Source organism: Poecilia reticulata, chromosome 15 (assembly GCF_904066995.2).
Source record: "Poecilia reticulata chromosome 15, P_reticulata-male-v2, whole genome shotgun sequence".
Classification (NCBI taxonomy): domain Eukaryota; kingdom Metazoa; phylum Chordata; class Actinopteri; order Cyprinodontiformes; family Poeciliidae; genus Poecilia; species Poecilia reticulata.
The window spans coordinates 10068672-10091257 of record NC_088844.1 but is presented as its reverse complement, the minus strand read 5'-3'; the positions used below and the strand labels follow the sequence as shown (position 1 = coordinate 10091257).

The 22586-nt window shown below is 38.2% G+C and overlaps 4 protein-coding genes across 4 annotated transcripts; 2 read left to right on the top strand and 2 right to left on the bottom strand.

Moving 5' to 3' along the window:
* Positions 1–1768: 1768 nt before the first annotated feature.
* On the bottom strand, positions 1769–3424 carry hint1 (histidine triad nucleotide binding protein 1). Its single transcript, XM_008428717.3, has 3 exons — positions 3266–3424; positions 2484–2588; positions 1769–2065 (listed from the first exon to the last, which is right to left on the bottom strand). Exons 1-3 carry the CDS (start codon positions 3374–3376, stop codon positions 1901–1903), a joined length of 381 nt encoding a protein of 126 aa, XP_008426939.1. The 5' UTR covers positions 3377–3424; the 3' UTR covers positions 1769–1900.
* An 11-nt stretch (positions 3425–3435) lies between these two features.
* On the top strand, positions 3436–5618 carry lyrm7 (LYR motif containing 7). The gene is made up of 5 exons (XM_008428719.3): positions 3436–3556; positions 3765–3837; positions 3948–4018; positions 5122–5203; positions 5297–5618. The coding sequence occupies exons 1-5, from the start codon at positions 3539–3541 to the stop codon at positions 5365–5367; spliced, it is 315 nt and encodes a 104-aa protein (XP_008426941.1). The 5' UTR covers positions 3436–3538; the 3' UTR covers positions 5368–5618.
* Positions 5619–6501: 883 nt separating this feature from the next.
* Positions 6502–11455, top strand: dync2li1 (dynein, cytoplasmic 2, light intermediate chain 1). The gene is made up of 13 exons (XM_008428722.3): positions 6502–6618; positions 6722–6845; positions 6949–6983; positions 7495–7564; positions 7907–7995; positions 8082–8271; positions 8374–8442; positions 8622–8699; positions 8805–8884; positions 9231–9301; positions 9602–9699; positions 9781–9873; positions 11320–11455. Exons 1-13 carry the CDS (start codon positions 6605–6607, stop codon positions 11380–11382), a joined length of 1074 nt encoding a protein of 357 aa, XP_008426944.2. The 5' UTR covers positions 6502–6604; the 3' UTR covers positions 11383–11455.
* Positions 11387–22584, bottom strand: abcg5 (ATP-binding cassette, sub-family G (WHITE), member 5). The gene is made up of 14 exons (XM_008428721.3): positions 22415–22584; positions 22042–22163; positions 21165–21301; positions 19554–19652; positions 19149–19281; positions 17076–17215; positions 16645–16774; positions 16340–16553; positions 16039–16244; positions 14112–14250; positions 13934–14007; positions 12839–12950; positions 12612–12724; positions 11387–12294 (listed from the first exon to the last, which is right to left on the bottom strand). Exons 1-14 carry the CDS (start codon positions 22582–22584, stop codon positions 12110–12112), a joined length of 1974 nt encoding a protein of 657 aa, XP_008426943.1. The 3' UTR covers positions 11387–12109.
* Positions 22585–22586: the final 2 nt, after the last annotated feature.

The following is a 22586-nucleotide window of genomic DNA, read 5'->3' as shown; positions in this document are numbered from 1 at the left end:
TCAGTCTGCCTGATATCAGAAGTGACTGCCGTGCTGGTCTGAAACGATTCTGTTGCCCCTTTTCCCTCTCATGATGTCCAGAAAGTAAAAACTTTAGGGGACTGTGAATGCTAGGTACATTTAGATATATTTTGTAAATGCTACACGTGTCATTGGATCAGTGTTCTTTGTATTTTTTTTTTTCTTATTTTGTAAAGAAAATCATTTTATTTATTTTTGTTTTAATATTATGTGAATGTTTTAAGCATTTTATATTTGTTCAACTATCTGCATTCTTACTGTTAATAAAAAAAAAGAGCTATTGACTCGTCACGTCTTTACCGCCTCTTATTGGGTGCAAACGTATCCTGATTATCAATATCACAACACAGAAGTGAGATTTTTACATACATAGCTGAGTACGTTGAATTACAAATCATGTTCGGTCAACTCAATTCAAGTACACAAACGTGTGAGTATGTACACATATTTTTACTTTGTTACTGTCAATTATTTTTGCATGAATAATAATTTAAAAAAAAACAATTCTAAAGGCTGACATGCATTTCTAAATGTGGAAACATGAAGGGGTCTGACTACTGTGCTGTAGACCTGCATATTCAGTTGTTTTTGTACTGAACTTAAGGCAATTAATCATGTGTCAAATCAAAATGCAAATGAGTCCACAGGTCCTTTGTGTGGCCTGAATTCTGTTATACATTTGCATCTTTTCACAGGGGACCATCCCAGGACACAAACCCACAACAGGAAGGGTTCTCTCTGCTCAGAACCCTCAATGAAGGAGATTTCAGTATGAAAGCTTGGAAAGCACAAGGCACCATGTTGAAGACTCTGAATCCAGACCAAATGCAATTTATACAGTGCATCGAAAAGGTTTTCAAACTTTCTCGCATTTGGTCACAACCGCTAACTTCTGCGCATTTTACCGAGATTCTGAGATGTACCGGCGCTAAATAGTGAATAATTGTGAAGTGGAAGTAAAATGACAGTTTTGAAAGCGTTGCATAGATAAAAAACTAGAAAATATGCGGCATACCTTTGTAGTCAGCCCTGGAATTAACAATTTAAGAACCTCTATTGCCACGATTTCAGTCTTTTGGGGTAAATCTTTACCAGCTTTGCATATCTGGAGATGAACATTTTAGTGGGCCAAAACAGCTTAAGCGCAGTCAAACTGAATGGAGCTTTTCTGCAAATATTTATTTTCAAAGATTCTTAGTTGGGTTTAGGTCTGGTAATTCTAGACCTAAACCCAACTAGGTCTAGAATTACCTAAATTTGATCTAAACCACTGCATTAAAGTTCTGGATACATTTTTAGGATTGTTTTCCTGCTGAAAGGTAAAACCTCTGCCCCAAATCTTTATACCCCAAAGGTCTCTTCCCTTTAGGTATGGTTTATTCAGGGTGATGTATAGTGTCAGTTTTCTTCCACACGTGGCAATTTGCATTGAGGTCACTTGATGCGAGTTCCGGCCCTCAGATCACTCCCCTCATGTTTTAAGATGTCTTTACTGCAGGCCTGCATTCAAATGACTTCATGACCTTCTCGGTGTGCCATGAAGAGCTACAGAAGCCTGTTCATCACACATTCATTGAAGTAAGCAGTGGCAGCTGAGGACCAACATTGAAAACCAACGATTTAGGCTGAGGATTCCACCAGAGTATTGAAGAAATATAACTTTCCAAATTTTTCCTGCACATTAGGTTTGCGAAGTTATGACCCGAAATGCAAGCGTTTAAAAACCATGACCCCCAACAGACACAAGTTTCAAGCAACCCTTATGTATTTTATTAACACCACAGGAACCTCACATTTGTTTCACCGTTTCATTTTAACATGACAGATGTCAGACAAGGGACGTCGATACGACATGGCGACGGGAGCAGGGGGAGGAAGGCTAGCCTGGGGGCCATCCCATACTGCGTCCACCCAACACGTGGACGTGGACGTGGTAGACAGACTGGCCTCCGTCGGGCCCGTCGTTGATGACGATCCGGTAGCCCTTCGACAGGCCTGCATCTTTAGCGATTTTCTTTGAAACGATCAGCAAGTGGCCCAACAACTGCAAGAGCAAAAGAGTCTGTTAAAAACAGATTCAACACATAGGTTGTCAAGTTAATATTCATTCCCGAGACAGTTTAAATAAAACTGTTGTACATCAAATACATAAGAATTCATATATTTATATTAATGCACATTATTAGACAAATCAATTTGTCTAAATTACAAGCAAAAACTAGTAAATCACTGAAACATTTATATATTTTTTCCTAATCTGCAGTACATCCATTTTTATTTACATTGTAAACAATCGCATAGTAAAATAGTTAACGACTTATTTACTAAATTACACCACTTTTGGTTGTTTTTTAGTAACACACTTGGTTCAAAATATTTGTAATATTTGTAAATGCCTCCCTCTGGTGGTCGATGATATAAATTATTCTAAATTGAATTTTAATCTATCTTATCGTACTTACTGCAGCGTCGCCTTCCTCGGCTTGCGACAGCTGAACAATTGGCTTCTTAGGGACGACCAGGATGTGAGTGGGAGCTTGTGGAGCAATGTCATTGAAGGCAACACACTGAAATTAAAAGAGAGAAGGAACAATAATCAATAAAGCGCAGAAAGCTCAGGACGACTTTATTTTAGAACATTTGATGTTGACCACAAATATGGCTACAGAACACTATACTATTGGGATGTCATGATATAATGACATCCTTACTCATGTCAGATCAAAACGTTCTTATGGATGTCATAATAACTTGCTGGCTCAGATCTACCTGAACCACTTAACTGGTTTTTATTCAGATCTACCTTTATTTTAGGACGACACACGCCCTAGAACACAATAGCACACAGGATCTTTTCTGCATTATGGTGTGTTACATGCTTTATGACTAATTATTGTATTATAGGTCTGCAGGCTGCGTGCAGATCTCAAATACTGGATTGAAAGTACAGCCAACTGGAACCTCATCAATTTCCAGCAAATACAGAACGAAAGTAAAAATTCAGAAACGCACAACTCTCTGTTCTCAGAGCAATTAAATTGATCGCTGGCCCTCCTCTTTGTCTCTAAAATATTGCACTTTAGCACACTTTCAGGACTTGGAAGTCCAACTACCACACTTTGTCTTAGCCTGCTTTCTGCAAAGCTAGCTCAGACTGAACCAAAAAGTGCTGCAGTGAAAGTGAACTGCAGCGGGCTTGAGCTGCAATAAAAATCCTTCATAAGTGAACATTTCAGTTGCATACCTGATCGTCTTCGTAAATCAGGTTGACGGGAATTTCTTTGCGGATGATTTTCCCAAATATTGTGTCTCCACCCGGCTGGGCAACCTGCGCTTTCGCCGTTTCATCCGCCATGTTGGCGCAGATCAACTAAAGGGGGTGTGGTGTGGAGCAGGGTGCTACTTTTAGCTAGCCAAGAACACGCCGAACACTGATTGGTTACAACACTGCGTCATCCTAAAACCTTCGCTGATTGGTCAACGTTGTACATACCGGAAATAGGTGGAAAAATTCAACATGGGCACTCGTTTGAAGGTGAGTGTTGAGCAATATTTATATTTAAGAAAATACTTTAAGCAAAATAGTATTTTCTTTAAGTCTATTAGACTAAGTCATACTGAAGTTATTTATTTATTTTAATCTTTAGGAAATATTAAGTCACCTAAAAGCGTCAGTTACAACTGTCTGAATTCACAGCTGCTAAATGTGTGTTAAGTTAACGGTTTAATGTGTATAAATGCAGGTTCTAAGCGTGTTTAAAAAGCTGCACAGAACAAGAATGGATGTATTCAGAGAGGATGAAAGAGCTTTGACAGGTGAGGTCACACAGCAGGATAGCGTATCTCTCTGCTGAAGAAAAAAGCAAGTATATCACTATTGGAATTTTATAATCTGATGTTTTCATTCGTTTGTTTCCTTTTTAAAGCTGCAAGGTTACAGATCAACGAGGAGTTCAAGAAGAACAAAAATGAAACGTCAGAGGAAGACATTGAAAAGGTCCATTGAATTATTTATATATATATATGGAAAAGTAAAAGTTCTGCGAAGATAGTTTTACATTTTGAAATTATCTTCGCAGTAATATTATAAATTATTATTGTTATAATAATGTTATTCCTTACTTTTATTTGTTATATTGATTAAAAAAAACATAGAATAAAGACTACTGGTGCATTTAGTGAATTTTAATGGCTTAATTAAATGATGAGCCAGCCCTATCCAAAATAACTCCAATAGCTCATCTATACCTCATCCAAGAGGTCACAAAAATACGACGTGTAAAAGTCTTCAAGCCTCACTTAAAATAAGAAAGAGACTGATCAATAATGACATAAATTGGAGAGTTTCAAGGCCAGAAGTACATCTCATAAAGATGAACACAAAGATGCGTGTCCATTTTCCAAATAAACATCTTGATAATTTAAGATTTTTGGAAAATATTCTGTGGACTGACGAGACAAAAATGAAACTTTCTGGGAGATTTACATCCCTTTGCATCTTGTACACAATTGACTCAGCATTTCAGGAAAATAAATTAAATGTATGAGGTCTTTTTGCTGATTCAGGGACTGGGCGACTTGCCGTAGTTGTTAGAACCATAAATTAAGTTCATGGCACCAAGTTCAAACACACAGATTACATCGGACAATATTCCAAAACACATCCAACCCGCCCTGACTAGCTCAACAAAAAACAAAACTGAAGTTTTAAAGTGGCCTTGTCAAAGTTTGGCTCACACAAGCATGCTCATGCTTGCAACTCCCCTGTATGGTTGAATTAAATTCCTCCACATTGATGTAAAATGCTTATTTTCAGTAATTGCAAACACTTGATGGCACTTGTTGCTACCAAAGGTGGCAGAGTCAGTAATTAGGTTTAGACTGTACCGTAATTTCTTTCACATATGACCAGATTCGTTGGTGTAAGTAGCCTTTTCTTTTAATGAATGAAGTCCTTGTTTGAAAATTGCACTTTACATTTACTTAGGTTACCGTTTATATTACATTTTGTTTGAACTGACACATTTGAACATGTAGAGTTCCTTAGTCCGTCATACATATATAGCTGTTTTTTTTTGTTTTTGTTTTTGCAAATTACAGATGATTAAAATGGGCTCTGATGTGGAAGCTGTTCTTCGTGAGACGGTGCTGCAAGTGGAACACGTTGCAGAAAACAAGCTCCGTATGTTTCTTCTCCTTGCCCCTCATGCTTGCTGTACAACTTATTGTTGATATGATCCCCTGTTGATTCACTACACCTCTTTTCCTTCCACAGGGCTTCGACCTAGAGAGGGTCTACTGTTGGAAAATGTACCCTATTGTGATGAACCAAGGAAAAAATCATGACCATCCTTCCTTCCTTATTAATTTTGAGCATCAGTCAAGAGACATTTATTCATTAGTCCCATCTGCCGTTTAATGGAAATCACAAAACAATGCTTGAAGTTGTGATGACCTCCTCCTGAGCCATTGCACTATGGCTAAAAAAGGGTGCTGTAAACTTGATGCCATTATTTCATGTACAGTATTTTATTAGTTGTTATAAAATGTGTTCTGCTTTTGGTTGCTTGTAATAAAGGCAAGTTGATCCAAAATGATATTGCTGATACTGGAGGATTTCAATTAATGCTTGGACCATGATTGCCTTTTTACTTTTTTAATTAAAAATAATATACATATATAAAATCACATTTCATTGATTTGTTGTTTATAAAGTTTTGAAAGCTTAAAAAATATGAAATTTCTACTTAAAAATCATAGTAGGAAGATGTTTTAGATATTGAAAGGTGATTAGAGTTGCAGCACTATGTAAAGAATAATGTTTGGAACAAGTGCTGACATATAGAACAAAACTACTGAATACAGATTAAAATATTAAACAGAGGCAGTTTCATTCAGAAGTCTAAAACTTGTGTTTTTAGTAAAAGCTGTCTGCACTTGACAAAACTTGTGGAGGTCTTATCTCCAAAAACTAAATTCAGCACCGTTTAAAGCACACAAATGCTTTGTGTTGGTTTTGCATTGTCAAGAAACTTAATGGATCTGTGTGTCAGGCATAACAATGGCAGCAATGTATCGCAAACAATTGATATATGGTGTATTTATCGTGGTTGTTAATATATATCTGGCTTATTAAGGCAACAGTTAAGAGAGACATAAAGGAATAGACTGATAACTATCAAATTCAGGAACGTACAGCATCCTGACATATCCACCATATTGCACTGTTATGCCATTTGAAATGTAGAACACTGTAATCTACCATCTCCAATACTCCACTGATTAGAGCACATTATGAATGAAATTTACATGGAAGGGATCAATTTGATATTGCTGATTGTTTAAAAGAAACACGCAAACCATCACGAATTGAATTTTTAACTAAAACTAGCTTAATATTCTGCAGTGTGTGGATGCTTTAAGAATGCTGAAGCCCGCCTTTCATGCTCCAGAACGGTAGGTGGCGGTATCCACCTATAGATGGTACCCAAATCCGCCATTAACGCCAAGAAAAAGGCCGACGTCGACGTTGCTGTGGCAACGCTTTTTGTCTTTTGTGTCCGTTGGCGATCTCTTCAGTTCAATGGCAAAAATGAGGTGATAATCCCAAAGAAGGAATCTATTTATGCCACGAAGCTCTCTTAGAAAGAAGAGACTATTTCTCCGAAACGTCCTGAATTTGTTCTCTCTCATTTTTCAGTTCAGACACGATTTGGGAGCTGGCAGCGGCGGAGGTCCGGAGTCAGGAGAGCGGAGCTGGAGAGGGGGACGGAGGAGAGACGGTCTGTGAAAGGAGTGTGTTTCTGATGGGGAGCAAGACTGGGGTTGGTACAGCCTCATGACATTATTTTCATATGTTGAAAGACGAGCTCCAAACCTTAAAATAATCATAGGTTATAGCTTGTGAAGCCAATTCGTCTTTTTCAGGGTAAAACGTCAATTCTTCTCAGATGTCTGGAGAGGTGAGTAGTTTATAGTGTCAACTGTCAACTCATAACTCATGATATGCAGACATGTTATGGTAGCTACTAGGCGCAAACAATACGCTGTTGTACATTTCATCACGAGAAAGTCGTACCCATGAATTAAGCAAGTCATTTACACAATTTTTTCCCTTTTTTAAAATCCCATTTCACCAGATAGGCTCCGCAGAAAAGTCTTTCTCTATCTTTTTTTAATATATATATTTATAAATAATATCTGGAGCATCTCTTGCTGCAACTACAGCTTCTTTGCAAAGTGTCTGAAGTTGGAGGCATTGATGGCGCCATTGCCTCCACCAGAGCTACCATAAGATTCCTGGATGCTTCCCAAATTCATCACTTTCCTCCTGATCTGTCTTGCTTTTTCCTTGCTCTTTGTAAAGTGGTTTGTTCACTAACATTCTCCAACAAACCTCTGAGGCTTTATTTATTCTGAACGAGTTAAATTGCACACAATTTACCCTCAATTTCTTTTCTTTTTCTCCACAAGAGATGAGCCACCAAAGCCAACTCTAGCACTGGAGTATACGTTTGGCAGGCGGGCCAAGGGACACAACACAGTAAGGATCTTTGATGATCTCAGACCTCTCCATGATATTTCTAATAGGCTAAAGAAGCACAAATATTGTTTTTAAGATTGATATCTTAAAAAGTCTTCCTTATATTTTTTAAGTTATGTTTAAAGAAATTCAAATGCACAATAAGCACTGATCAGGGGTTCACGGCAACAAGTGATTGGAGCACAAACAAGGAAGCTGATGTAAAACTGAGCTGGAATCTAACTTAATTTAAAACTTTTTCAGTCGTAGTCAGTTCACTTGTAATATAGAAGTCATGTAAGTCTTTATAGATAGCCAGATACTTGCCTGCTGTAAAAGCGGACCTCCTCTTTCCTCTTTCAGCCCAAAGATATAGCCCACCTGTGGGAACTGGGAGGGGGAACCTCTCTCTCAGACCTCGTCCAGATCCCCATCACTCCTAACAGTATAAGGTTGGTCACTTATTGCCCTATTATTGTACTTAAAGCTTCTTGGTAGTAAAGAGGCAGCGTGTCCCTGAATACGCGGTTTTTCTCAGGTCTCTTTCTGTTGTGCTCGTTCTGGACCTGTCCAAACCCAACGCTCTGTGGGGAACCATGGAGAAACTTCTGACTGCAGCTCAAGCTCATGTGGAAAAAGTCTTTTCTGAGGCACAAAAGTCCAAACCTGGAGACAAACGGCAGAAGGCTGCTCACCCAGCAGCTCGGGTCTTACCAAAAGATTACCCAGTACGGGCGGAGATCATTGTGGTTTTCCATTTTTATTTACATGATGTTTGTATATTTTATTTTCATATGTACTTCTGAAGATTTAACTTCATCTTTCAACAGGACAGGGAGCTGATCAGTCCTTTTCCCGTTCCACTGCTCATCATCGGCAGCAAATATGACCTCTTTCAGGTAAAGCACACAGTTAAAACTGCTCTACATTGCCTGGACGGTACATCTATTGTTTACTGCTTTCAGTTAAAGTGAGGTGTGTGCATACAGTGAAAATTTCATCTCTTGATACATCACAGGCAGTCTGGTCTATTTTGTGTGACAGATTTAAAGTGAAAGTCTTTTGATTTATGTTGCAGGACTTTGACTCTGACAAGAAGAAAGTTATTAGAAAAACCCTCCGTTTCCTTGCCCACTATTACGCAGCCTCTCTGATTGTAAGTGAACCCCAGCAGGCTATATATATCCAAATGCAGTTTAATTTCCATCTGCTGTTAAGCTGCTTTCATTTCTGTTTTTTTTCTGTCTGTTCTTTATATTAGTTCACTAGCATTAAATCAGAGGGCCTCATGTCTAAAACCAAGAGCTTCTTCTCACATCTGGCGTTTGGTCTGGACAGAGGGTGAGGAGCAAATGACCAATTAATGCAAAGATTTCATTAAGAGGAATTTTGTATGAAATTGTAGGATATGAAGAACTTAGATGTGAAGCTTTTAAGTTACTTTCTAATCACTATAAACTCAGAAGTTCTGAAATGATCAACATCTACTGCAGCAGTTCATATTCTTTTTATGAAAACTCTCATTTAGTTTTTGTTCAAACTCTTTTTTTTTAGTTGTATATGTTAGATTTGTAATTATCTGTCACCTGTTAAATAAATGAAAACAGAGAACAATCATAATAGCAACATGTCTTGAGTTCATTTGTTTTTTTTTTCTGTCTTTTTTTAAATTTTTATTTACAATCAGGAAAACTGTGTCCTGTGACTCAGGTAAACCTCTCATCATCCCAACTGGCTCTGACTCTTTCAGCCAAATAGGTGAGCAACAGCACCACCTACCGTCCAAACGACGCAACACATTTAAAATAAACCAGGACTGCAGCACATGAACGGCTCTGTGGCATAAAAAATTAACACTACATGATGAAACATCCGCAGATGAACTTTTTCAGATTTGCCACATAAGAACCACAAACCGAACTGAGCTACTAAATTAAATAATATTTAAATAATATTCAAATTTATTGGTATGCACACTTTTTAAAGGAGCTGTATAGTTTGTTTGGATGCAGAGGATTGTGAGATATTGTGTTTAAAATAATGTTTCCTGATATTTAGGGGCGCCTCCTTCAACTGACATCGACATTACGTCTCTACACGCAAAAAACCCAAAGGATCTGTGGAAGAAAGTGTACGAGCGAGTCTTTCCCAGTGAGGTAGAGGCACGTTTCTCTGTTTCAGCTCACATACAAGAACATAAATGCTCTCAGTACAAGGGAACAATCTTGTTTTCCCAGAGCCATAGTGAGCAGAGAGAGCTGAAGGATCCAGCCAAAGACCCACAGTACAGTGAGCCTCAAATTGATGCAATGAGAGCTCAGAAGGATCAGGTAACACTTTTAACGCTTACACACTTGGTTCTTCAGAGTTAAATGGTTGTTGCTACTGCAGCAAAACACTGAATAAGACTGATTTTAGACAGACAACTGTAGCTGGCGAGCAATGTTTGGGTCAGTCTCTGTGTCCGTGAACTTTGTAATCCATATCAAGGAATGCAGGTATTAATAAACAATAAGTAACAAAAGAATTTATATAAATAAATTATAAGACAGGTATGACTTGATGTTAGTTATTAAGACTATATTTAGAGAAGAAGTTATATTTATATCAGATGAAGTCTCAGACACATAAACTTTTCCCAGCATTTAATTTTTAATAAACGTAACTTTTCTTGTTTTTTTTCCCCTCCTCATTTTACAATGAGGTTGACTTTTAAGCACAATTTCTTCATTTTGTGGCACATTCTACTTTATATAAAATATGAGAGGTCAATGCTGAGTTGGAGAATTTATCTTAACTAAAATATCCAGGTTTTGAACATTAATTATTACATGATTACAAATGGAGGTTTAAATCAAGACCATCAAGAACAACGGGAAGGTAAAGCAAAAGATTCAAGTTCAAACATATTTATGAAGCATCAATTATAGAAAAAAAGCAGAAACACAAAAATTATGAACAAACAAAACAAAAACTTAAGTACTAAGACACAATCCTGTATTTTAAGAAAGAAATTAGTTTGTTAAAGAAAAACATACACATGCATTTTAAATTATACAGTGAGGCGTATTTACTCAATGACTTCACAAAACCTTTACTCGCTTTGTAGTCTAAAAATAATATGGAACTGTTTTAATATTTATTTACAATAGCACCAACAAACATCCAGATGTTAGATTTTTGATATTGTACTGATATTTCAGAGGTTCTCTCTTTCTCTTGTAGGTGCTGTTTTCTCTCCCCACTAAGTTAACATAAATAGGACTCAGATTTATTGTCTTTCCTACACGTCGCACCACCCGCCAGTGCTCTAACGTAACCTTGTGCCCTGTAGTAGCCTGGCCTTTCGGTGATGCTTTCATTAACATAACCGTAATAATGTCCTATAGTTGTAAAAGCTGATACTATCTATCTTCTTGTCAACATGCCATGGTTCCACTGTGGCACTTGAACTGCAGTAACCTGCCTGAATTACACTCTGCTATCTTCGACTGACTCTTACCTGATAACAGCATTAAAACAGATTCAAAAGATTTAAAATATGACATTTTTTTTATGAAAATAGAAGTAAAATTAAGTCATATTAATGCCATCAGTTTGATATTTTTTCACCTTTATGAATCACATGTTGCTGGATTGAACAACGTGTTTATTTTTCATTTTTAGTCAGAAAATGAGAGAAAAATGCATATTTTTAAATTGACCTCACACCATATTTTTTTCCGAAAACAAACAAATATGTCTGTATTGTTTTTTTGTCTGAATCTGTTTTTCAGGAGTTGGAGCAGTACAAAAGAAATGCAGCAAAGTCATGGAAAGAACTGCAGCTGGAGACATAAGATATACATTTGTTACACACATACAACACTTTATTGTGTACATATAATAAAAATTTTTGCTGTATTTATTTAACTTTTTTTTTACAGGCTCTTTTATGTCTATGCATTATTGGTTAAACAACCAAAAGAATTGTTCAAACTACTGCTATTAAAATGAGTTTTTCTAAAAACAATTTACAACAACTTTCTATTTTTTTAAAACATTCTTTACAGTAAGTGGAAAAAGCTGTTGATCATATTTTCCTGACAGTATTAGATAATTATTATAACTTAAAAATTACAGTGATATTCAACCAGTGTTGTCTTTTCTGTCTCCAATGTTGGGGTTATTAGTGTGCTTGTTTCAAAACTCATTATTGGTAATACACAATTTCCAGAAATATATAAAGAAAAAAAAAGTCTAGCTTAAAAAAATCAAAAGTGCTGGCAGAAATACTAAGATAATGTGCAAGTTTTATGTGAAGACTAACAAGAACATTTAAAATGAGCAGATGCTGGATTCACATGTCTTTATTGTTTTCATGTTTTTCAACTTTAAAGTAAGATCATTTAAACTTATTAGTCATCCTAGTCATGATCTATCGGAAGGTTTTTGTACTTTGCAGAACACATTTTTACATTATAGCAGACTGCATAGTTACAGTAAACTACAAAATACAACAACCGAACCAGAGAAGAACTGACCGACGTGCCAGAATTAAGGCATGTTAATGGAAATGTTTTCGTTTCAGTGGCGGATGAGTTTATCCCTGATCCTGAAGCTGATCATTCCCATCACAACCAAAGCAGGGAGGAAGGAGTAGAGGAGAACAAAGTCTAGTGTGTACCGCGACAAAGCTCCGGGGTAGCCCATGTCGATGATCTGATCCCCTGAAGTGACCACACAGGCTCCTGGTAAGGATTTGGTTCCGTCTGGAACAGCACGAAACAGAAACGATCAAACTCAGATCGTTTTTTTTGTTTTTTTCCCAAACAAGCAGACAAGAACCTTGATGTTACCCCACGCTCAACTCAAGAGTCCTTGAACATTGAACTCATTATCAGTCGCAACATCAAATATCAAAGTTGCAAAGGATCAGCAAACAAAAACAAACATATACATGTAAAATGTTTGTATGCTTTCAGTTAGGAAAGGGAAGCACATTATCTGTCTACAAAACATTAGGAAACACCAATAATGTGTTTTTAAATAAAATCTGTCATTATAAAAACAAAAAAAAGAAACTTACTGCAGTTGAACTCCAGATTGAGGAACTCGGTGACAATGAGAAGCTCACAGCTGTATTTCTGGAAGGTGAGGTAACTGAGCCACTGAAATACCATCGGCATCTGCTCTGTGCTTCTGTGGACGTGAGGAGTCAACCACGTTTAAAACTTACAAATCAATTATCCGTTTTTGTAAAGGATTTGACTTCAGATGTATTAAAAAATGAGGTTCCGCTGTGGTTCGTCTAACCTGAGGAAACCGGATCCCACCAGGATTCCTGCAATGTTAAGTAAAGCCATCCCAGTATTGACCATGTTGGGGTCCTGGACCACTCCCAGCAGCACCACCGTCAGCAACTCCCCTGGGAACAGGTTTCAATACATACAGGAAAACAAGTCACTTAAGATGGTAAAAGTACAATTTTAAACATCTATGCACTGTTAATAAAACGCCAAGATTACTAATACACCTGTCAAAACATAACGTTTTTCCTCTCTCATCCGAACAAAGCTGTACTTCAGTTGTTTATTTCTGGTCATTCATATAATAGTTTACAGCTACTACAAGCCCAAAATGTTGTTTCTTTGACTATTAGAATAAAAACAGTAAGTAAATCTATACATAAATGTGCTGCTCTAGCATGTACAGTCATGTAGAAGACTGCTGACTTGACAATTGTCCAGTAGTAATAGGTCATTTCTGAAGAAGCAAGGTGTTCACAGATTGCTGAATTAAGGCACGTTAATGGAAAATGTAGTGGATGGAAAACATGTGAAAAACAAGTACCATGTTTATGTAAACTTCTGCATTAGACCAAAGCAAAAATATATATTTAAAATATCTCCCTTTTTATTTTTTCCTTTTAATTAATAATAACAATTATTATTTTAGCAAATAATAAAAATTATTTTGCCAATCCTAAATGAACTGAAACGGAAAAAGTTTTCTCTAATTTAATGAAAGAAAGTAAGAAAATAAAACAGGCTACATTACAAATTCAACTGTGTTTCAACTGTATACTATGAATTTCACATATTTATGTTATATACATAATAACCTTCATTTTACATACGTCTTAAGTGTATAATTATTGTCTTAGGACATTGTTTGCACAAAAGTGTAACTCAAAAAAAAAAATGTAAACATTCTCCCTACACTGAATTTCACATATAGAGTAGAATTAACAAAATACACAAACTGTTCAGTGATACTAAAATGAATCAATTGAGAGGCATCCGTATTTCTATCTTTTAAGGAGAAGACAGTGGGTCTAAAAACATGTTCTAGAGCCAATATCTACGCAAGACAAAATGTCTAATTATAAGCAACATCTTATCAGCTCACCTGTTACATGGGGAACAAGAACTACAGCAGTAAAACACATAAAGCGCCACGTGTCCGGGTGCATCCCCACCGTCCTGAGAAGGGGAAAAACAGACAGGATCAAGAGTTGACTTTGTTGCTGCTTGTTTTACACAACACTCACTGAGCGCTTGATGAGGATTCATCTGCAGCTACCCACCAATAAATAAAGGAGCTGAAGATGATGACACTCAGGACGCTGAAGGGCAAGATGTGGACGATGTAGGCCAAGAACATTTGCCATTTACTGTACAGGCCGTCCTGGCTCTCCTGATCACTGATGGCTCGCAGCGCAGGGACTGTTGGGGGGGGAAACAGCAACAAAGTGACAACTTTATGACCGAGTTCGGTCAGATACTCTGAAACTGATCCTCCAAAAAGTCTCAGAAACAAAAATGGGGAAGAGCGGGGACATTTGAGTAGGAACAAGATTTCTATAGGGGATAAAAAAAGTACATTTATAACCTTTCTTTGCCTACTTTTACTGTTGGTCATTTGCTCCATTATTAATAACTAATTATCTGACACTGCAAAATCCCCCTAATAAATCGAACCGATTCTGAATTCTCTTCCAAGAACTCAGTCCACCTAACTCGGTAAAAGCCATTACTTTACAACATGCAGTTCAGTATAATATCTTATCAGCAAATTTCAAGGTCAGTCTGATAAAGCAGTCACTACCTCTGGCTGAGACTCCTGCTCAATTCATCGTTTTATCATACCTCTTATCCTCTTTATCTGATATCTACAGCCCTAAAGCTTGTTTTAGACGCAGACGATAAGCAGCAGATACTTGGCTAAAAGAACAGGACCACTCATATAGAGCTGTTTAGATAACCCTGTATGTCATCTATAAGTGATGTGAAATTTAAGATTAATTTTAGACAAACAAGAAGTAGTTTAAGTAGAATGTTTTGTACTTTTTTTTGTTTGCTTTTTGAGGAAGTCTTGAACATGTTAACCCCAGAAAGACTCGCGTACATAAGCTAAAACATAATCTAGACTAGGCCGTATCGACATTGTAGGTTTGTAGGTTAAAGTTTACTGTGGTTCACTGAACCGGTGGTGGAAGAAAAGGTTCATTACCCTTTTAGCATTAATAGCTAAACACAATCAGTCAAACAACGGAGATAAATCATCGAGAAAGGATTCACCTTTTCAGTCTGTCGTGCCATCTGGTTCACGCCTGACTTTGAACCGCAGCTGGGATTGACCTCTGAGGTCACCCTGTGGCACGAAAACGCAGCGGACACTTCTACTGCTGGAAACTGCATGCGTCTAAGTTATCTGTCCAGAACAGAACGTCCCACAGTCGCTCAATCTGTCTGTACTCTGGGGGTGGGGGGGGATTTGAAGGATAAATCAGCACTTTGACGTTTCTGACATGCTCTCTGCGCTGCTTTTGAACAATTTGTGCAGTAAAAGAAGCTGCACTGCTGTGAATGCTGCTGTCAGCGCGAAGCGCCAAAGTAATATCCTCAAGCAAGCCGCCACACAACACTTTGTACATCTACCTTCCACCTGGTCTCGCAGCACCAGATTTAGCTCTGCGGCCATCTTGTTTGCAAGTTTTGTAACTTGATGTACAAATGAGATGATGGAAAGTTTCTGTCTTCTGGTGAATCTGCATGGAGTCTGATTTAGGCCTCGTTTGGTTTGGGCAGCACATTAAAGACATCACTCAGCTACATTGGGCACGGTGCCCAACAGCTGGACCAAACAATGAGCTGTTTAATTTTTCTATAAAGTGAATCATGTTCGACACCGATAATCATTTAATTAGATCCTTGCAGCGTTTCATATGATAGTCCAACATAAAGTAGTACCCAAAAAAATTGGAGGACAATAATATAATACCCATAAAAGCACAGTACAACAAAAATACTTTTCATTTTACCATTATGTACCACTTTAGGTTGGTCTGTCAAAGAAAATCCCATTAAAATCCATTAAAGCTTGTTGCACCATGACAAAAACAGAAAAATAAGCTTTGTAAAGCAGCATAAGAAGTAAAATTGCGGGCTTGCTGGCGACGCTTAATAAACCATGAGTGTTAGAACGTATAAATATGGTGACGGTGGACTCACAGAGAGAAACCGCATTGAGCATGCCAGTATAAGGCGAAGCGGCCACGCACTGATAGATCATTCCTATCCGGTCCTGCACTGCACCCTTGGCCACATCCATGTCTAGATGGATGACGAAGAAGGCCACGAAGAAACCGTAGATCAGGTTCTGGGACAGACGCATGATCACACCGATCCTGTCTCTGGAGAGGTTTCGGACCGTTCGCCTAAACACAAAATCACACACACATCAAGCACAGCCGTTAAGACACAAAACTCGCTATCGCTATAAAGAGTTCAAGCTGCGGTAAAGACTACAGACCTAACCAGAACTCCAAGCTTGGCAGCGCAGTTGGGCGACTCTTTGTTTTTAAAGGGGATGGCGGGTTTGTCTGAGATCTGCAGGTTCTGCTCCATTTTGTCCAGCATGTTCTGGTAGATGGCCGACCTCTGATAGGACGACGTGATCTCGTGCATCCGACTGAAAGTGGCGGCCTCCCTCTCACTGCTGCGCGTGTCCACGGAGGTGAAGTCGACTGTTTGGCATCATATGAGTTTTTATAACGTCTGCTGTTGTACATGTGCGGTGTTCTGTCACTGTGCTGTATTGCTCTGTGTTATTGATACCGTAGATATCAAAAGGGTTGCAGTACTCTGGACACTCATATCCACACTGGCTGAAGAAATCCACCATTTCCTCCGGCTGACCACAGAACACCAGCTCTCCCCGACTCATTATGGCGATCCTGCTGAACACCTGACGGGTCAACACGCACGAGAACAGGTTACCTTCACAGTTAACGTTCATGCAAAAGTATTTCAATACCTAGATTTTTATTTATTTATTTCTGTTTTTACTTCTTGACGTCAGTGTACTTTATTGGATTTTATGCGATAGGTCAACAGGGAACTTTTTTTGTCTAAACCTCATGAGAGCAAACATTTGGACGCCCTCTTTGTCTTCTTCAGAGTCAGAAAGCAAAGCATCATTTTTAAATGAGAGACAGAGGATTTCTGATTTTCAGTAACTCCAATTTGCTTTTCATCCCAAAACTCACCCTGAAGAGCTCTGAGCGTGGCTGGTGGATGGTTACTATGACGATGCGGTTCCTCCTAGCCAGCTCTGCCAGCAGCACCACGATCTGATTGGCCGTCATGCTGTCCAGGCCAGTGGTTGGCTCGTCCAGTAAGATGACCCCTGCAGGAACACCATCCCAGCGACCTCGTCACTGTCACACGCTGAAACACTGGGCACAAGTTAAAGAGTGGACAGCAACTCCTCCTCACCCAGGCAGAAAACTTTCAACAGCACTTCTTATAAAGTGGCACTTGCAGGCCTCTCTGTAGGTCCAACTTAACTTGGGAAGATAAGTGAGTTCACTCTTTTTTTTTTTTTAGTTAATTACTCTAATTAGAACAATTAAAAGATTGCCTCTTTGCATTATGAAAGCAGGGTGGAATTAGTAGATGCTTTAATTGTGAGATTAATTCATTTCCTGGTTGATTGGAGAGGCAGCGAATGGGAACTTTTCATTACTCCGACTGTGACTCTCTGGGAATGTGTGTGTGTTCATGGCCAGTTAATCCTGAATGAGGACTAAGACCCTCAGTCCTCCCTGGAGCACTTCAGACCTGATAAAGCGCACCTAGGAGTAGCACACACACGCACACACACACAGGTGGGTCTGTGCTCATTCCCTTCCTGGTGTGATAACCTGGTCCTTTAATACTCTTCTCAATCACCCCATCCCTTTTTCTGTCCTCTCGTTATCTCAGCACCATTTAGATTCTTTTGTTTTATTCAAGGGGGATTTTGAAACTCTTGGGGTGAGATACGGGTCATTTATTGAACTCCTGTCATTTAACACTAAAGTTCTGCGTTCAGTCTTGTTTGCATTTTGCAGTTTATGCATTTAGTGCGACTGAAAAACGTAAAAGAAATGCCTGAAATTGTCAAATCTTGTCCTGCTTTCTCGGTTCTCTCTTGTAATTTCCAGATGAATTGTGTCTGTATAGTTCATTTAAGATTTGTTTTTCTTCTACTGACAAAGCTTTTCTTTTTTTTTAGTTCAGTTGGAATGACTATTTACTGAATGCAGGAATAATGAAAGAAAGAATCTTTAAATAACTTATTCTAAAATCAGACGTTTTTATAGCCTAAGATTACTATACTTTTACACAATTTGGAAAATCCCAGGTAATTATGTCATGGCTATATAAATTTCCAATAGGTTAATTTACTAGCCTAAGTTAACCAAAGGTCATAACCACAGTCTATTTAAGATAGTGACTCACTGCTGGTTTATCATCATGGAAAATAAAATAAATGCCCCAAATATTAATAAGAGAATTGAGAGCCTTCAAAACTCATACAGGGAGGAAAAAGCCATTACTCTCAAAGCAACATTAAAAGTCAGATTAGCTCAGAAACAAAGCTAGCAAGTTAAGATGACTTCTGTATTAATTTTGTTGCTGTACTAGCAACAAAATTAATATTGTTGCTAGTAACTGAAATGTAACTTAAATAGTAATACCTTTTTAAAATCTTGTAATGCACACATTTTCTCTAGTAACAGCAACTAAAATATGCAGTTCCTTGGTAATCAGTCTCAGGATAAAGAAGCTAAACGTGTTAAGAAGCTCGGCTTTAGCATTAGCACTGATGCTAACGTAGCTAAAGTTGGATGCAAGCTTACATTCTTGCTACAAAATAGTGTTTTCTCCTTTATAACTCTTAGGACTGTTTTAAAATTTTAGTAATTGAATGTATTATCAATAATAATGTCCAGATAAACATATTAGCTGCTTATTTAGCACAGCTAACAGATAATTAACTAAAGATTTTGGTTCAGTTATAAAAATGTGGTGGAGAATATATTACTGAAACAAACTAGTTAATCTTGTTGTTATTGAATCATTGTTGAACATTACATTAAAAAAATCTAATGTGTATGGCTTTTTATATTCCCCCCAAGGCCTAGACATTGTTTAGTAAATCATTTTAATGGATCTGAGATTCATCATTTGAAGAATAATGTCCGTCTGCTGTTTTATTTCATAGTCGCCATTTAAATTGGCTGCAGACCTCGGAAGACTTTTTCATGGATAAAATGTCTGTAGCTGGAACTTACTTGGATCCTGGAGTAACTGGCTGGCGATGGAGACCCGCCGTCTCTCACCGCCAGAGATCCCAGTGAAAATTCGACCTCCAATAACACTGTGCGCCACGTGACTGAGACTCAACTCGGCCATCACTGCCGACACCTACATGCAGACCACAGGTCAAGGTCGGTGAGCAGTAATTACCACCAAGATAGACTGATTATCAATGTAAGATATCATTTCATTTCTTAAAGGGGAAATACATTTAGAAATGCCAGAATATTAGAGTTGATCTCGAACAGGAACGTACAATCTTGTGTCACACATCATTAGCGAAACTTCTCTGTTTTGCTCTTCTCACAAATTGTGTGAACGTTTTGCTCAAAGCAGAGAAGCCCGTAACAGTGGACAGAACGCAGGAGAGCCCCCCAAACCTTTTTCTTGATGGCTTCCACTGAGTGTTTCTGCAGGGCCAGCTGGGCAGTGTAAGTCAGGGTTTCCTCCACTGTCAAATAACTCAGCAAGTTATCACTCTGAAAAACAGACCAAAAAGAAAAAAAACCCAATTCAATGCTAATTTTAACTTCTGGTAACTTTCAGTGGAAAACATGTAGAGAATACAAAATAAATCAATGCTTGATTTTGATCTGATTTGTTTAACTGTTAAAAAAAACTACAACAAAAAAAAAAAAAACAAGAAAATCAGTAGGACAGAGAAAACATGTGCATACATAACCGAGAACAACATAATTTGTTTACCATCACTGTTCTGTTTGAAAAAGGAGCAGGAAGACATGAACATTTATTTAGTCCTACCCCTTATCTCAGTTTAATGAAATATATTACTTAACGTCTTAATTGTCAAAATGTTGGAGTTAAAACCGTGTTATAATATTCATGTCCCTGTTTAGGTCCAGAAGAAGGACATTTTTATGGAACAGAATAAACATTTAGAAGTCAACAGATCTGTTCATGATCATTCACATATATTTAAATATTCAAGTTTTCCTATGCAAATAGCCTTGTTACACACACACACACACGCACACACACACACACACACACACACACACACACACACACACACACTTCAAGCAGCTGGACCTGCTTCAATTAGCACATGGCGCGCCACCCGGTCCCAGTCCTCCTTATTGTCTCCTCCGAATGACTTTAATATCAGGAGCTCATATCACCTCCTCATCTGCGGCTTAGCGGAGGAAGTTAATGACGAAGCTTAGAGAGCAGAAAGCTTTGCTATCAGCGAAGGGAGGGAGACGATTTTGAAACGAAGCAAAGCCCGTTTTTTAAACTACTGTTTTTAATTCAAGCTTTGGACACACATGAGCACCTCTCATTGAGAGATTAGGGGTGTGAGGAGGCTATCAAGGGTCTTAAGTTAATTTCATAAAGAGAGCAGGGCGGCCTGTTTGGAGATTTTGCCAAAGTGCGAGTGTCTTTTGTGTTTGTGATCTAAAAGTAGTGGGGCGGTGAAGAACCCTCCTCGGTAAAGTTGTGCAAAAAGTCCCCGAATAAACTCAGCTCTTACTCAGGTAACTTATTGAACCTTTTATTTGATTACATTTCTGAAAATGCTTGAGGAAAATCACTAATGCTACAAATATTGGTTCTCCCGGTGATTCTTATTTTACCTTTTAAAGTTATTCAGAGTGTCTGTGAACCATTTTGTTAGTAATTCAACATTTTCTATTTCTAATAAGTCTGTGACACAGAGGTCAATATATACACACCACTGTTCAAGATCAGAAAGACATGAAAACGTGCCCTTCATTTAAAGCAGGTGTGAGCCAAATACAAAATGAGTTAATGGGGGGGGGGAAAGGTTACATTATTGGTATTTTAGTGTAATCCGGACAGATTTGACATGTTGTAGTTTATTCTAGTGAACTAACAACAGAGAGAACATGTTTATGTTTGAGGTTTCCTCTTCTCCAGGCCTGTTTTGAAAAATATGCAGGTTCCAGTTTAAATTCAGTCATCGTAAATGGCATGATCTGTTTATTTTTTTATTTATTTATTTATTTTACCTGCAAGACATAGGAGAAACAGTCCTGATATTCTTCTCTCTTCAGCTTTCTGCCATTGATGAAGACCTCACCCAGCAGGGTGCCGGAGCTCCCGATCCGGCCAGCAATGGCATCCAGCAGCGTTGTTTTCCCCGAGCCTTCACGATGCAGAATTAAAACACAATCAAGGACAATCACTGCGCACACAAACTGACTCATTTGATGCACGACTCGAGCTTATTGGCACAACCGCAGCTGGAGGAATGAACTGCACCCTGTTCAATCCCACATTTCTGTTCCTGATGTTCAGAAACAGAAAAGGGAACCATTTCTCTGTGTTTTAGCGAACAGATTCCAACTTCCAATTAAACTTATGCCGTAGGAGTTTCATCAATCTCAAGCTGATGTACCGATTAGTTTGACATTTTCTCATTTTAACACATCTCTGTTTAGGTTCAACTACTTTTGGTAGTTTAGCTTCTCTGGAAAACAGGAAAAACGCATGAAGCCCTCATAACTAGCTGCATGGTAGTAAAAGAATAATAATAATAATAATAATAATAATAATAATAAGAAGAAGAAGAAGAAGAAGAAGAAGAAGAAGAAGAAGAAGAAGAAGAAGAAGAAGAAGAAGAAGAAGAAGAAGGTATCAGTTTGGGGGTGAAACTGAAAGACAAATGTAGTTTTTTTCCTTCTTCCAAATAGTCATGTTGTTTTTTCATATTATTACAAATTGAGATGAAACAGAGCAGCACTTCTCTTAGCAGAATATAAAAATGACATAATTGCAAGATTACGTTGGAAACTGACTTTGAGTATGTCTAATTGTTTCCAGATCTGGTGGGGGGGAGAAGCAGCTATGACTGAACTCTTTGCTCTTTCGACCTGCGTTACGAACCTGAATTACCCAGAATGCCCATGATCTGGCCGCTGTCTACGTGGAAAGAGACGTCGTTGAGGATCTGACGGGTCCATCTCTTCCTGCAGGAGGGCAAGTCCCACCACTGTCCAACACGGTCACTAAAACAAACACAGAGAGACATGCATGAGCCACATGCTAACTGCGGTTGTATTTATTCATCTCACACCTGCCAATAAAGCGCTGAAATAATTCTTGCTTTAAAGACAAAAACTACAATTTGTTGTTTATAAAATTTGGGAGAATTATTTGTGTAATTTTAATCTGAAAGAACCTGCACATATTCTGTTTTTTTGTTTTTGTTTTTTTGTTTTTTAGTCCAAACGCAAAACCGTCTGCATGCAGCGTTTACCTGACAGTGTAGGAAATGTTTCTGACACCAAGACAACAGGACGGCTCCGGCCTCCCCTCCCCTCCTTCCCTCCACACATCCCTCTTCGCCTCGGACACAAACTTGAACGACCCTTCGGCTTCCGTCTCGTTCCGTGGCTCCGCCGCCTCCGGGGAATAAAATCGGTTCATGT